General features: G+C 38.2%; 1 protein-coding gene across 4 annotated transcripts; it reads right to left on the bottom strand.

Moving 5' to 3' along the window:
* Window positions 1-9,112: 9,112 nt before the first annotated feature.
* Window positions 9,113-15,410, bottom strand: LOC116265480 (autophagy-related protein 8C-like). Of its 4 annotated transcripts, none has more exons than XM_031646086.2 (6): window positions 15,269-15,410; window positions 14,989-15,057; window positions 13,164-13,219; window positions 13,021-13,073; window positions 9,685-9,803; window positions 9,113-9,602 (listed from the first exon to the last, which is right to left on the bottom strand). In XM_031646086.2, the coding sequence occupies exons 2-6, from the start codon at window positions 15,023-15,025 to the stop codon at window positions 9,484-9,486; spliced, it is 384 nt and encodes a 127-aa protein (XP_031501946.1). In that variant the 5' UTR covers window positions 15,026-15,057; window positions 15,269-15,410; the 3' UTR covers window positions 9,113-9,483. The 4 variants fall into 4 exon arrangements, with proteins under 4 accessions (XP_031501946.1, XP_049936723.1, XP_031501945.1 ...); XM_050080766.1 differs by having other exon boundaries at window positions 14,989-15,054; window positions 15,269-15,394; XM_031646085.2 differs by lacking the exon at window positions 15,269-15,410 and adding an exon at window positions 15,143-15,259.
* Window positions 15,411-15,919: the final 509 nt, after the last annotated feature.

The following is a 15,919-nucleotide window of genomic DNA, read 5'->3' as shown; positions in this document are numbered from 1 at the left end:
GGTAACTAATGCGTATACCACCTATCATCTCTCTCTCTTTTCTCTTTTTCTTTCTCTTAACAGATCATACTTGTTTTCATTCAGAAAAGAAGAAAAAAGCAGAGCATTTTCCAATGGTCGGTATGCTGACCTCATTCCAAGGCCGCGGCAATAGACAACGGTAGATGCCTTGTCTCTACAGTAATAAATGTATGTCATGCGTCGGGGCCCAGGGGAGTAATGGCCACTCAGTGGCGTCAAAGTAGCAGTGCTGAAGTGCCCTCCATCAGATGCACATGTTTTCCCCACAGTGCACACGAGGGGAGAGGTCGCGTGGGGCGCCACCCTTCACATGGCCGTCCACCTCTCTCTCTCTCTCTGTGCCCCATTCTTTCTGGATGCAACCTGCTATAGTGATCCATTTGTCCACTGTCCCCCTCTCTCTTTCTCATTCAGACACATTCAGGGGTTAGAAAGGTCTCTTTTGCAAGAACCTTTTTCTGTCATTCCCATACCAAACCTGCGTCTTGTGGCCTTTCTACCACAAAGCTGCACCATGGTGGCCTTTCTTAGGATTGTTTGTGGCAGACCCTTTGGCTGCTTTCTGAGACACGGTGCTTGCTCAATGGAGACCGCATCATGTCAGTAAAAGAAAGCATCCACAGAGGACGTTCTCATCTTCCTTTTCTATCGCATTCTTCCCTGTAATTTATTAAGGAAACGATCCTATGGTGCGCAAAATTATACACCCACTAGGTCTTACGGTACTTATGGCCTTTAGGTCCCATGAAAAGATGAACCAAAAAAAAAAAAAAGAAAAAGAAAAAAAGAAAAGAAGGAACAGTAACTGACTTTGGTCTCTACTGTGTAGTGTAGGACATGGTAACTCCACCAAGCTTGGAGGAAGGGTAGGTCTTAAGGAAAAGAATGTTGAAACTGTGCAGGTGCTGCATGGTGCAGTTCATGAATCTCTCAAAGTGACAATTTTCCTGAGATTCTCATCATGACCTGCAGCTGTTCAGGAAGTGATGAAGACCTGGTAGGTCCTCTCGAGATGCCCAAAACGTAAGAGTAGCAGCAAAGAGACTTACACTTGATCATGAGTTAAAGAAGCTAGAAATGTTTATCAGTCCAAACCAAGAACTAAATGTCGATTTAGAAATGACGTTCTGGATTTAGGGAGAGGAAGGGATTGAAAGGGAGAGAGATGCTGTCTTCTAGTTCTAGGCACCTCTCCTGCGTACAAGAAGACCAAGGCATGATGAGAGGCGAAGATGTCCCTTTATTCTTTAACCAACTTGGGTAGCCCAATCGTCTTGTTATCGTTGGATTGTTCTGCTCTCACTGCTGATCATTTGCTATGTCTTTGAGTGAGATGTCATGATTTTTTTTACAAAATTAATGTTGAAGCAAATGTTTGGTAATATTTTTCTGAAAGAATATACTAATATGAAGATATGAAACATGAGATCAAGAAACTTTTTTCTTTTGATCTAACAACTGAAAAGTTAGGAGACCGTTTCTGAATAACCGCCTGGTTAGGCAACTTTCCGTAATTATTTTGGAAACCATATTGTTTCTCTTGGCAGTGTGTAAGCCTATAAAAATATTAAGATATCATGATCCTCTCAAAGTATTAGCAATATAAATTGGGATAGTGTGAATGGAGAGAGTTAGTTATGGGATCTTTATTTAACTAATACAATCATGGGCCTGACTATGAGGTAAACCCATGTAATTAATCCACTAATCCACATCCTCATAGGATCCTTTGCGAGAAAGACGGCTGATCTCCTACCAATGAGATTTAATCTCGAGTCCATGCGCCTCACCATTATGTATTGGATCTTGAACTGCAAGTTGATCTTATAAACAAGTAGATTACCCTTCATGATCCTCCACTGATGAAAAGAAGATTTGTTTAAGAACTTAAGCCATACACAATTGAAGAACTGATAATTCTCGAACCTACCCAACTTCAGTTTCACATGCATTGATACTAATCTTTATGTGACATTGGTAGATAAAATGAATGTTATCACATTTGGGGTTACTTTTGGGTAAAGCTGGTTATATACATCATCTCAAATTTATGTGCCATTTTGATAATGACAAAAAATGTTTATGATTAATACAAAAAGAAATTTCTTGTAAGAACAAAAAAGGAAACCACAAAAACAAGATCTGGGGATTAGGTAAAGGTAAAATTATATCTCTATTGTTATGACCAATATACTCCTCTAAACAGTAAAAAGTCTCATTCATAACGTGATGTCATTATCGCATAAACATGATCTCATACTTATGTTTAGCGTTATCTCATATATCAATTGTTATCTCATTATCTTGTATATTTTATTATCTCATACATATGTATGTTATTTCATATCTCATAAATATTTTGTTATCCAATAAACATTATCATATACTTATGTTTAACATTATCTCGATATATTGTTATCTCATTATCTCATAAATCTTTTGTTATATCATACTTATTTATTATTTCATACATATTTGTTATCTCATGCACATTCATATGTCCAAAATAAATATGCATATTGATAGTAGGGTCCATATCAAGCGTGCACTCGTTATATATACAAAGCGGCATATAGAACTCGCTCTCCTTTTGGGAAGAATTCCACAATACTTTTTCATATGTAATGCCCATAAGGTAAATCTTCCAAGAATTCCTATAGGCATGCGTTTGGACTCATTCTGCATAAAAGATCCCATTTACACTTTGATGTGTACAACTCTTTGCTTTGATCTGATACTTTAAAAGCAGTATTATCTATATGATTGAGTGGAGGTGCTGAGTATCGGCCTGTATCACTCACCTTCCTCGATGAAGTCAGGGCCAATTGTTGGCTAATATGGGGGCAATTGAAACCATATCGGCTTCTATTAGCTAATGCAGCCCTGCACAGCCACAGATGTTCACGTATTTGGATTTGAGTTTGGATTCGAATGAAAATAAAAAAAAAATCTACTTCACCTTTAATTTGAAATTTGAATCCTATCTGAAACCGACTTTTGAATTTACAACCAAATCCAAATTTGACCTCTAATAAATCCAAATCACATTATAATATATTAATAACTGACGTCCAAAAACATAAGGATATGAGATGTAGTAAAATTTATTGACCATGCTGACACTTATCATCCAATTAGATATTTATTTAAATCTGTAATCATATCTGAATCTGTAATTAAGATGTCGTTTCTTAAACCCCAATCTGGGCTGGGTTCTTAACTGGATGTTCAATTTTTAAAAACATCCATTTTCTTGAAGCAATTAAGTCTGTTATCCAATCTGAATTCAATCCATTGACATCCCTACTATCGGCCCATGACATATTGTTTGGGTTTTGGATATATGATAATACCAATATTTATGATACTTCTTTAACATACACAATGATCTATTCTTTTCTATATATCCAGGCAGCCCTATTCAATAGCAATCTATAACAACATAGTAGTCTTGAAGGAAACTGATTGCTCTTTAAACAATCGAAACTCTGACAACACCAGAGAACCCTAATACTTGAAAAAAAATATCAGTAATAATGCATTGATTCCCTTTCAAGATTGGACAAGACACCAAAATGTTTAGTTGGTTTTGTTTCCTTGCGTTTCCAAGGGCTCATTTGTTGCAAACCTAATGTTGGGCTCTTTCTGAAATCTTCTGTAAGTAGCAGTCTGTAATTACTGAAATTGAAAGAACTCGAAAATGAAGGTCTTGGATCTTTCAATGAATCTTCTTTTTCGTAATCATGTGGAGAAAACCATGCAAGGAAGAAGAAACCTTGGTGCATAATTGGTCCTTGACTGCCTTGCCTACAGTCCCCATCCTAACAACTAATCTGAAACTTTATAGGCTACCCATCGACTCTTAGGCGATCGACTTCCTGCTTCTGTATTGTCAAAAGGTGAGAGCCACAGGAAAACTTGAAAACGAAATAAAGAGGTTATTTCTCTATTATTCTTGTGTAAGGACCACATGAATCTCTCCTTCTAGTTAGTTCATGGAATTACGATCTAGAGCAGATACAATGGCATGGAAGCACAAGAGTTGGTGGAGTTTTGTGCCAAGGAACAAGTAGAGAGGGGATAGGGTAAATAACACATTCTATGTTATATTTACTCTATCACCGGCTTCATCTTTTTAAGTCGTTTGGCATCAAGAAAAGAACCCTTCCTTTAGTAAATAAGCATATTCACCTTTGATGTTAAACGCATCCAAGAAACCCGTGGCTTCCTTTCGCCAGGGAAAAATAAGCCAAAGATTTGGAGATTTTTGGGCCAAACTAGTCTCAGTTACAAAAAGAAAAAAAAACTTTCTCAAATTAAGGACTGACATTCCAAGTCTTGCAATTGGCACATAAAAGATTTTTTAACTTTTCTCCTTGTACTGTTTGCCTTTTGAGGCCCTTGATCACAAGGGCTCTCTCTCTCTCTCATGATCCTTCTTTATCAAATTTTTGAGAACAATATCTTATGGATGGTTGGTGCACGAATCTGATAAAGGGGAAAAAAGTGTACCCAAAAAAGATGTTCATATAATCTTTTTGACCAGGTAGTAGGTCGATGGATTACTTGTTGAATTTTTTTATGAACAAAGCATGTGTCCTCTAATCCTTTAATGCATGAATGAAGAGTCTGCACACATCATCATCATCAACGAGAAAATTGCTCTTTAAAAAAAAAAAATTTATCTACTGGTCATCATGCTTATTCTTAATTATATAGAGGACCTCCACTTGTTCGAGATTTCCGATACATAGGAACTTATTCTAGCAACTCCATCTTTTTAAGGAGTACGTTAACATAGTTTGGTTTAATAGGACTCAGGTTTTATTCTTGGATATACCGGTGATGATGAGCCCTTGTTTGAGATTTGTGAGGAAAACAGTAGGGACATGAGGCACGTGGTGAGATTATCGATGAAAGGTTAGGCTTTGGATGAAAAAAAAAAAAATCTTTTAAAGAATCCCGGATGGTGCTACACGCCAGAAACAAAGATTTAGTTCTCAGACCTCATGAATGAGTACTTCCACTTACAGATGCAGAGAGCAGGCTTACTGTCAGGCGTGCAATGGTTTTACCAGTCAACATATCATCTCCAATACAACCGAATCCTATGCTCATTTACATGTGTGAAGTCCTGGGAACAGATCGGATTCGCAACATATAGCCATCGTCAGATCCAATTTAGTTAAATATGGTTAGAGAGAGGTTGGGAGGGAAAAAGGGATCAGAACCGATCCACTTTGCCTCGACAACAACGTTACCCCTAGTCCCAGATCAACACTCTTCAATACCATCATCAGTATAGCGCCCTTCAAGACTCGAACTTATGATGTGGTTAATTTATGCCACCCAACTCGATTCGTTACATATAAAGAGAGAGAGAGGGAGAGAGAGAGAGCCGATAAAATGAGAATGCATAACAAAATTTGGGGACAAGAAGTCTGGTAGATCCAAAATCAAAACACAAACACAAAATAGAAAGAACGAATTATACAAGACAACAACACAATAAAGAGAAAGAGAGAAAGAGAGCCACACAAATCATGGTCTGGATCATGTACTTTGCGCCAAAGAGGTACTGGAACTAGGCCATGAGTCTTCAATGGCACTTGCTTCCATCTTTTCCCAATAGCTCAATGAAAACTCTTCTTTTTTTTCTTTTCAACATTCCTTGACTGGCTTTCTGATGGCAAAAACTAATGAAGAAGAAGATTAAAGAACTAGTGGTGCTATAGTTTTTCATCTCATGCAGGTGCATGACTTGAGATTTCCTTTTTTAAACTTCATACATGACCTTCTGCTAGCATTCCATAAACCTTTCTAATTTAAGCCAATTATGCAATTAATGGTTTCACCATGAATGGGGTGTATTTGATTCTCGCACCACAAATGGCATGTAGAGAAGCTCTTTTTCCAGTTGGGAGTTTTAGATGTGATACCACAAATAGCATTTTTAATAGTTTTTTTTTTTCCCAGTGGGGAGCTTTATTATGTGATATTTTCTGAAAGAAAAGAAGTTTGGAGCAATGCTTGTTTTAGGAAAAACTGTCACTATGTTAGCTCACTTTTTTCCTTATACAACAATATTTGTTCTTCTTTTGTTCTTTAAATTTGGATTTCACTTTTCCTTTGGTTCTTATCTTCAATGGTTCCCGCGTTTCCACACGTCATGTTTAACTTTTTAGCATGCTGGTGTGTAACGGGTTGGATCCAGACCTGGGTCCGGATCCAGGATGCTGGCGCAACGTCCTATCAGTTTGCAAAACTTCATTGACAGCACCTTTTGTTCGATAAGACTTTCAGACAAAAGAAGGAGAAAGCAGAAACTGGTGCTCCATTCCCCAAAGGACGGAGGAAAACATTTTGCTCTTCAATGGTAGCGTTTCAAATCACAACATTATATTTAGGAAATTCGAGTCTGTAGCAATAGCATTCAAACATAGAGGAAAAGATAAGTAATTAGGTTGGTTGTCTAGCTTAGATTCAGCTAATAATAACGATTATATAATAAGTTGTCGTATAACAAAGCCTCCATCAATACGAGCCGATGCAGCCCTAGACCCCGAAAGCAATGAGAAAAGAGTATGCCTTGGCTTTTCATTGCTTACTCAAACAAAGCTTCCATACATCTGAAAAGTCCAACTTTGTGACCTTTAAGCTAAAAGGAGGTTAAGTGTTCAATATCCAGAGCAGGACTCAATGTGTTTTGTTGGACACATTCAGTTTAAACTGTAATTTTCACTTGGGCATCCTTGTTCATGGCAAATCGTGAGTCTTATCGGGTTCGAAAACGATCCGATCCATGTCAAATGTTATAATTGACAACCCTGTTGGTGTGCACTGAGGAGACTTTCTCCTTGTCTCCAAAGGGAAATGCCAAAATGAGCACCTTTCCAACCCATATTGGATAACCAACTACTGGTCCACATTCAACACCTTCAAATGGTAGGATGAAAAAGAAACTAGAAGAGAGATGTATCTAGTGTATAATTATGGCCTTGGATGTGGTAACAGATCATTTGTGCTAAATTCATCAGCACTCACTGGCAATTTTGAAATGAGTAGATGGTAGGGCCAAGTTTGTAGGAGAATGGCCCTACCCATATTCCACAATCACCACTATGTTCAAGAAGATCATTAAATTGGGTTTCCATAATACACACTATCTATGTCTATGTCAATAATAGCATAAAGTGTCCTTCTATGAATCCACAATAAGATCATATAGCTTTGATTGTCTGTTGGCTATGGGACACCATGTTGGAGATCAAGAGATGACTTCCCCTAATCAGTGTGAGTGCTTCTCTTAGGTTTGAGAGATTTGTTTGGGTGCTTGGGTGTTTCTTTGCACTATTTCTAGCATTAATATGGGAATGGTAAATCTCCCATGGCAACGCCCTCTTCCCACTTTCAAACTTTTAGAAAAAAATAATTACATGTAAAATTTAAAAATTTTAGTTTTAACCTATATAAAAATTTTGAAAAAATATATTTCAACTCATGTTAAAATATTGAAACTATAGTTTGGTCCCTGCAACAAAAAATTTCCATCTCCCCACTAGGCGGACTTCAAATATTTAACTTTTTCAACTCTAAGGTCTTTTAAATCTAACGTTGTAAGTTGGTGAAGCTTTGATTGGCAACCACAACCAAGGGTGGGCATCCTGATGTTCGAAAGTCGGGCCCAGGCCCGATCCCCGAAACCCATGCCCGGGCCAAGCCCGACCCGGCCTAGTTATAATAAAAAACTATTTTTAAAATATAAAATATTTTTTGAATATAAAATATATCTTTAATTATAAAATATATAATAACAATAATAATAATTTTAAAAATTAATCAAGCTAGATCAGGCCCCTGTCCAGCCGATTCGGGCTGGCCCATTTGGCCCTGGCCCCCACCGGCTGCCCAGCCCGGCCGGCACCCGCCCCTAACCACAACACTACAAGCAGAAAGGGAGGGCAAAAATCTTAAGTAGTGTCAAAGGAAACATTATCTAGAGCATGCAAGGCTCTCTCTCTCTCTCTCTCTCTAAGTGCAACCAGTTGGGATGTGTGCCTGTATTAACAATATCCTCAGTTTGATTCTAGAGGGTGCTATCCTGAATGGTATAGGACTTGAGTATCGCTGTTCTTGAGGCCAATGTGGTTGGGTCTTAGCTCCCCCTTCCCCTCACTCTTCTCCTGGAGCCCTTTTTTTGTTTTCCTTAGAAAAATTCTGATGCGCATGTCAACATGCAAATCTCCCTCTAATTGCGTTCAAGCCGCATCTTTGTTCCTTCTTAACTTATCTATTTGTAAGTGGAATTGAGTATTGGTAGTAAATTGTTGATGATTGGATTCAATGAACATAACTACCATGAGAGGGATAAAAGAAAATATGCGTCCCAAGTTCGAAAACGGGAGGTGGCATTGCTGGCTGAACGGTCCTAGTTACGTGTGGTGGGTGTAAATGGGGAGAGAGAGGGAGATCTGACAAAATGGAAACACTAACCACCAAAGAAATGTGAAAGTGTTTGGATTTTACAAACAATTAAGATGCTTCAAATATGTCCCAGCATCTTTCCATGACTTATCTCAAGTTAAAGACGCACGGAAGATGTCCGAACCCAGTTTTTGCTCCCTCTGATAAAATTGCACTACTTGATGTTTAGATACATGTGGCACATGTACAAGTTCTATCAATCATGTCAACTAGAAACACCAATCAATGTTACCAAGAAAATGTTTTTTTCAAGAATAATTCAGAAAATAGCTGAACGAACTGGAGCCTTTTTTAAATCCCCATAATTTAAAGTTTGTTTTTCTTTAATCCAAAAATATATGAACAGGAATGTGTTCGAGGATTTGACAGGAGGACATCATGATAATAAAATAAATTATTGTTATTAAATTATGACAAAAAAAGAAAAACCAATTTAAGAAAAATAGCAACCAAGTGAATCACCGAACGAGTAAATTCCCAAACATTCGTCAGCCGCGGGGAACTACCCGTGCTCAAATATTGGCCGATTTAAGGCAGTAGAGTGGAGCATGTCCTTAGCGTAGAGGCCCACAGGCTTCATTCGTTTAGAACTGCTAAGACACATTCATTAACACTGCATCTCTTCATTTCTATTGTTAAATGTGGAGAATCAGTACAAGTTGTAGGACAACCAGTAAGTTCCCCAAGTTGCTCAAGCGCCTTTTGAAAAATTTTACACCACTGGACATGAGAAATCCACAAATGAGGCTTCCAAACTCAAGCAAACTGGAAGGTGGCCTTCATTGGGCATAGATGCTCCAAAAGAAGTTCTCCAACCATGCACCCGAAAGATCGAATCTAGAGAATGTGTATGCGCAAGGCAGTAATATTTACATGAAACACTGTATAGGGTAGGAAAAATATTAAAAAGCTTTATTTACATTGAAAAGGCAGACTTGCAGAGCGATATTTTACATTGAAAACGCTGCTATACTTTCCCTAAGCCGGAATTGCAGGCAAGGATAACCCTACTCCAAATGTGTTTTCCCCACTGTACGTCATGTAGAGAAACCCATCTTCATCTTTGTGCTCTTCATAGATGGTTGACATCATGGCACCTGCAAAAACCAGAAACTTAAAACGAAGTGACAGACCACACAGTCCACACCAATGTGCAGTTCACTTTTTGCTGCCACTTACCAGTGGGTGGTAGCACATTCTTAACAAAGATGAATATAGCTTTCTCAGCACTTAGCTTTATTCGCTTACGGATAACATAAACTAGTTGACCCACGGTTAAATCTGCAGGAACAAGATATCTGCAAGAATCACATAAACACAAAATTAGCAGCTGGCGTCATGTCAGTGAGTTACAAGAGAGCCAAATGAGCTGCCTTCAGCAAATCAAAGGCATAAAAATTGAACATGCAAGCGCAGGACATCAGAGTTTATGACTTCAATTACTTTCTCCTCGATGAAGGAATGAAATTTACAGGTCCACTAAAGTCTATAAAGGAGAGGAGAGAGACATAATAACATAAATAGGAGAAACAACAGGTAACAAGCTATAACAAACTCGTAAATCCTGGTGAAACTTGACAACTTGTAATGCATGGTCCCAAGAAATTATGATTTGGCATGGAAAAGTTCAGATTCCAGACAAATTTAAATGCTCAAGTCATGAGGCAGAATAAAGTAGATATTGGGAGGCAGGCTTCCAGGAATGGACAAAAGTTATTCCATGCACAGTATAGCAGTCTCTTCTTAATTGCTTTCAGCTTTTGAATTTGAATTTTGAATTTCATTAGGATGCCCCCAGCTGGACTGGCATAAAAATAAGCAAAAGTTCCTAGTTGGACATCAGGAGAGAGGTGGTTACAAAAATGAACCTTCAGAGATTCCAATTCCCATGCTTAAGTTCTTCAGCCTGAAGAATTCAGGAAATGAGATTGCTTGAGATTGGTTTTTGACTCTTTGTCCATTTCCATATTTTCACAGATGGAAGAAACTGTACGTTTGGTATCTGATAGTTGACATTCAAAGTGCTAACAGCTGATGAACTCAATCATCGAAATGGCTTACAGAATAAGTACTCGATGTCTAATGGTTTTATTTTTCCATTCTTGATTATCAGTTGTTCAAAATGGTTTATATGCCTCTCCATGTACTCAACATACAGACTTTGTACAGCAACCAGGTGTTGAAATGTTTACATGAATGTCGCTATAACTTAAATGGCTGCAGGCTCCATTAGATATAGGCACAGCTTATATGAAGTGCAGGACCATGAAAGCGAGGGGGTTCACAATCTCCGTTCATTAAATTTCATTATCACATCAAAGCATGTCTTTTTCAGCCAAACTGTTGCAGTTCTCTTTTCAGTCCCCTATCTTACCAACAGACAAAAGTTGGCGCAGTTCATTTCATCCACTCCAGGATCAGAAATGCTTCTGACTTACAAGTGCTGTCATTTCACTGCAATATCCAATTATGCTAACAAGACATAAAAAATGTTCACATTTTTCTATCACCAAGCATAAGGGCATAGCAATTGCTAAATGGCCACAAGTCAAGGTCTCTTCAGTAACTTTTGACATTGACAACAGAAAAATCCAATGGGCAATGGTATTAGCAAAAACATAAAAACCATTCAGACCTTTCTACCACTAATACCGTAAGGGCCCGTTTGATGGCCTGGAAAAGTACTGTAGCAAAGGAAATAAAATTCAAAATTTAAAAAAAAAATCAATTTAACAAACGCGGAAAGATTTTTTTTACCGTTAACACGGAAATCGGAATTTTATTTCCGGAAATATGTTTCCACCGCAAGAGGTGGAAACATATTTCCGGTTTTTTTTTTGCCCGTTAGGGCACGCTCGCTCCCATCGCTCGCGTCACCTCCTCCCTCCTGCCGCTGCCGCCTCCCCTGGTCGTCTCTCTCGCAGCTCGTCGTCTCTGTCAATCCCTCGCTTCCAACTCACGCAGAGCCTTTTCCCATTGAAGCTGGAAACGAACGCCTTTTCCAACTCTTGCGCAAGAAGCTACGTCTCCCTCTACCATCCATCGCTTTCAAACACCATTGCAGCCTCTTGCAGAGCTAATCAAGCGGCACCAATCGTTGGAGACGCTTTGTAGATTCTGACTTCCGCTACCTTCCATCCTCATGAGGCAGACATCGACAGGTACCAGAAACCCCCTTCTCTCTCTCTCTCTCTCTCTCTCTCTCTCTCTCTCTCTCTCTCTCTCTCTCTCTCTCGTACCCTCTTCTCTGTGCTGCAACTTCAGATTGTATCCTGTTTTGGAGGCTCTTGTTGATGTGGGATAGGCGTGCTTGTTCATGGGAGTGTCGGTTCTCTATGTGCATATTTTTTCCATTTGGGTATTACAGGTTCATGCACAGAATGCCTCTTAACTGTTTGTTAAAATGCATCAGCCTTGAAAATTGGTATGGAAGTAATTTCAGTAACTTATCCCAGACTGGGAATACAATTTCGATGCTCTTGACTCAGATTGGCCTAAAACCCCCTGCATAACCTAATTTTTGGTTCTTGTAGGCTATTCTTACTATGAAATTATTTGTGAATACAAAGTCTAACCATTTTATGTTTACAATCTTCTGAATTTGCCTTCTCAGTCTGGTGCTAATTGCTGCTGCTATTTGAGACAAATGTCGCTGGAGGGGATGTTGGTCTAGCTTTTCTAAGAACGTCCTTATATATCAGATGGGTAAAGCTTCACACCAACTCTCTTGAAAAGGGAAATTGGACGTCAATTCTCTTGGGACCTTCGGCAAATCTTTTATGTGCAATCAAATGGAGCCAGGTTGCTGCTGCTATATACTGCTTGTTTGGATGAAGGGGAAGTGACTCAAATTCTCTCATCAAATCAAAGAAGGGGAAATAAGGGGAACGAAGAGGAAAGAAATGGTATTATTATAAATGAAGTTAAGTAATGTGTATCTTATTTCCTTTCCTTTATGTCAGTCACATGATTCTACTACATACTGCTTGTTTGGTTGGACTATGCTCATCATGGAGTTGAAAATGTATTCTAGAGCTTCATTTGTTTCTTACATGTGAAGTGGTCGTCTTGTGAATAAGGAAAGTGCTGCTTTCATTTGTTTTAATGTCCTTTGTTTATTTATTAGATTGACAACACTTTTTACTCCTGCTTGCTTCATAATTTTATTACGTTAGGTTTCTTGGCTGTTTTTCTCTCATTCCCCCCCCTTTAACTGGAAATTTATTTCTCAGTCATCACACACTCATCAAAATGAGAATCGGAAAAAATTTTCTCATTCCTTTTTTCCAAGAAATATATTTCCAGAAATATATTTCCGATTCCAGATTTCCAGGCCATCAAACCCTAAGAGAATAGCAATGCTAAATGTTCCCTTACTTCGCATGTTACCATTTACCAACAATGAGTGGATAATATCTAGGAAAGTATACCATCACAAACAAAAAAAAAAATAGTTGCTAAATTCTGCAATTACTAAATAAATAATATTCAAAGGAATGAAATAAAGTAACTGACTTCTTCTTATCAATGTCTGGAATGTCAGTTTTCTCTGCTTTCTCCACAATAACCTAAATATACAACAGATGCAATCAACTCAAAGTCCCAGAAGTCATTCCAACCAGTTAATTGGTTGCATTCAAAAGAAAACAATTTATTACCGGTACTCTATCTGGGTATTTCTCCCTTATACGTACTGCCTCTGCCCGTCTTCTTTCTGCATTGCAACAAAACCATTTTTGGTGGTGTGAAATATTATTCAGAATTGACAAGACGGTAGTTATTTTAGGTGCCCAAACACATAACTGTATACTTAGGAATTCATTTTTTATGCATATGTGCATGGATTAATTCAACTTGGTTCTTATCAGACATAGAGAAAAAGTGGATAAGGAATAATGTCCTATTATTTTTTCAATTTTATGGTCTCAACTGAATAGCAGAGTTCAAACTCCCAATTCCACCCCACCTCCTTTCCCAAAAAAGAAGGAAAAAAAAAAACAAAATTCAATCAAAATCTGATTCATAAACAAGTATAGAAATACATTTATTATACATTCATACCAAGTTTTCTATTGTCTCAAAAAAAGTTTCATATAACAAAGTTGAAAGTTGAAACTAGAGAGCCAAACAAAACTAAGAAAAAAGGAAGGCTCTATGAAAATCTAATTGTTTCAAAGACATCCTTTCTATGAAACCAAATGAAACTTTCACATTTAACTTTTTCCACTACTTCCCAGGTACAACTACAGGTACCATGTTTAGGAATCGTTAGTGGTATGGTCTACTCGACATGTAAAGTTGTTAACTATTATCAGAGATTTAGAGTGCAAGCTGTCGTTTGACATGAAACATGATACAAAAGAACACCAAAACCTTCTTCTGTAGAATGCATATGAACTCAGACAATAAGCAACAAGCAAATCGATTTTTTTGTAGCCAATGATTGCAAAAATTTTGCTTCTCATGAGCAAAATCTAGTGGGGTAAAAGAGGTAATGAAACAACCTAACCTGCAATCAAATATACAATGTTAAAAAGAAAGCAAACAGCACGACAAACATGCGTGAGAACCTTAGACAGATTGTACCTAAAATGATGGTATAGAAGAACAATCTTCCCACCACTGAAGAGGTTCAAAACTAAAACACCCTAACCCCGGCCACCAGCACTCAAAAATCTTGCACATTAACAACCCAGAAGATAAACCGAAATAAATCAGCAAAAGGAACTGAAGGCCATTCGACCGCTCTTGAATGACTGTTAGTTGTATCACTAATAACAGTACCACAAATATCTGGTGATAAAAGAGAAAAAACTCCATCTGGAGCCAGTCGTTCCACTTGATCCGACTTGATCGGTAAACAAAAAATCGACTAAAATGTGAACGTGTCGAACAATTTCTGATGAAAAATAACTAATCGTGCAGGAAGTACCCGAACCAAATAATATATATATATATATATATATATATATATATATATATATATATATATATATATATATATGCCATCTCGACTCCACTCAAATGCCTGAAGAGATTGAAAGTCGAAACCCGCACTCCTAAACTGCTCAACAATATCATACGGAATATAAAACAAAGATATAAAAGTTGGAATTGTCAATAACAACGCAACAATCATACTTAGAAATTTATTTAGTTCCAACTCCTCCGTAGAAACCCACCCAATTAAGTCCATCTGCTAGTATCAAATCAAGGATGCGTGTTTTCATACTTTGCGTGGGAAAAACTACAGCTGTGCTAATTCCCTGAGTTAAAAAAAAAAGATACATGCTACGTTTAACAATACAAGAATCCAAAGAAAGGGCTTCTCAACTCTAGGCGGATGCCAAACGGAATACAAACTCTGAACCTTGATGAAAGCAAACATTGAGTCAAACGAAAACAAAAACCGATCACGGTAACGAAGCAATCGGCGGCCCGTACATCCCTACAACCAAAGAAAGGAGCAACGGCAAAAAATACCCAAAGGATGCTCCGCCTTAAACGAACTATTCGCCATCCTGATACTCCCCTCGATTCAGCTAAGACCTGCTGCAATAAGAGAGAGAAAGAAACTGATACAAGCAAATTCGAAACGAAAACTAGAAGAAATGGAAAAAAGCGGCGGAAGGAGTACTGCTTCAGAAGAGGGCAGAACTCTTTCTCTTCTCTTGATTGGCGAAAAGAGAAGCACCCAACCAGAAACCCCTCCCTCTCCGTCGGAGTGACCATCGAAAGAGGCCATTTTATAGTTGGAATTTACCTTTTGGCGGGGCCTCACGCCCACCCTCCACCAGAAAAAGCGGACACCGCCGAAGATGGACGGCAAGGAACGTGTGAATGGTAACGGCGGAGCTCCTTAACCCTCCGATGGAACTCGACATCTCCGGCATTTTAAAGGCATTTCTCGTTATTCAACTCAGGGATCAATGCCCTACAGTCGGGCGCTGCCAAGTGTCCAAATAACCTCAGGAATGTGATAATTATACAGGTGGCAGTAACCAAGACGAGGCACAATCTTTTTTAACTGGATGCCCGGAATAATTTTTTGTTGCAAGATTGTTCCCAAACAAGTTAGAATATCTTCGATTTGAATTTCATCTCTTGACATTCCTAGCAGCACGATTTTACTAGTCTCTCTCTTGTGCATGTTGTTCGTTTGCTTCTTTGTGAATTTTATGTCTTTTTGCAGACTTTTTGTGTTTTTTAGTAACTATTCGTCACTCAATTTTGTTATTGAATTTCCATTTTACCGGATCTCTTGCGCAGTTTATCTTTGTTCTGATTTGTGAATTCTTGTTGAGTATCCGATCTATCGGCAACCGCTGCATAAAGCCATGTTGCTACTTGAAAGTCAATGTTCCAGCAAGAGACATTACTCAATCCACCAATCGCAGCATGATATCGTATACAG

Source organism: Nymphaea colorata, chromosome 12 (assembly GCF_008831285.2).
Source record: "Nymphaea colorata isolate Beijing-Zhang1983 chromosome 12, ASM883128v2, whole genome shotgun sequence".
Taxonomy (NCBI): Eukaryota; Viridiplantae; Streptophyta; class Magnoliopsida; order Nymphaeales; family Nymphaeaceae; genus Nymphaea; species Nymphaea colorata.
This window is presented reverse-complemented; position numbering and strand designations above follow the sequence as displayed.

Bases quoted from the DNA above. Each gene is read 5' to 3' on its own strand.
- LOC116265480 (XM_031646086.2), bottom strand. From the start codon at position 15,025: ATGGCGAATAGTTCGTTTAAGGCGGAGCATCCTTTGG. The intron at 13,074-13,163 runs GTAATAAATTGT...TTGTATATTTAG, and splicing joins AATACCCAGATAGAGTACCG to GTTATTGTGGAGAAAGCAGA. The intron at 9,804-13,020 runs GTCAGTTACTTT...TGATTCTTGCAG, and splicing joins CCAGACATTGATAAGAAGAA to ATATCTTGTTCCTGCAGATT.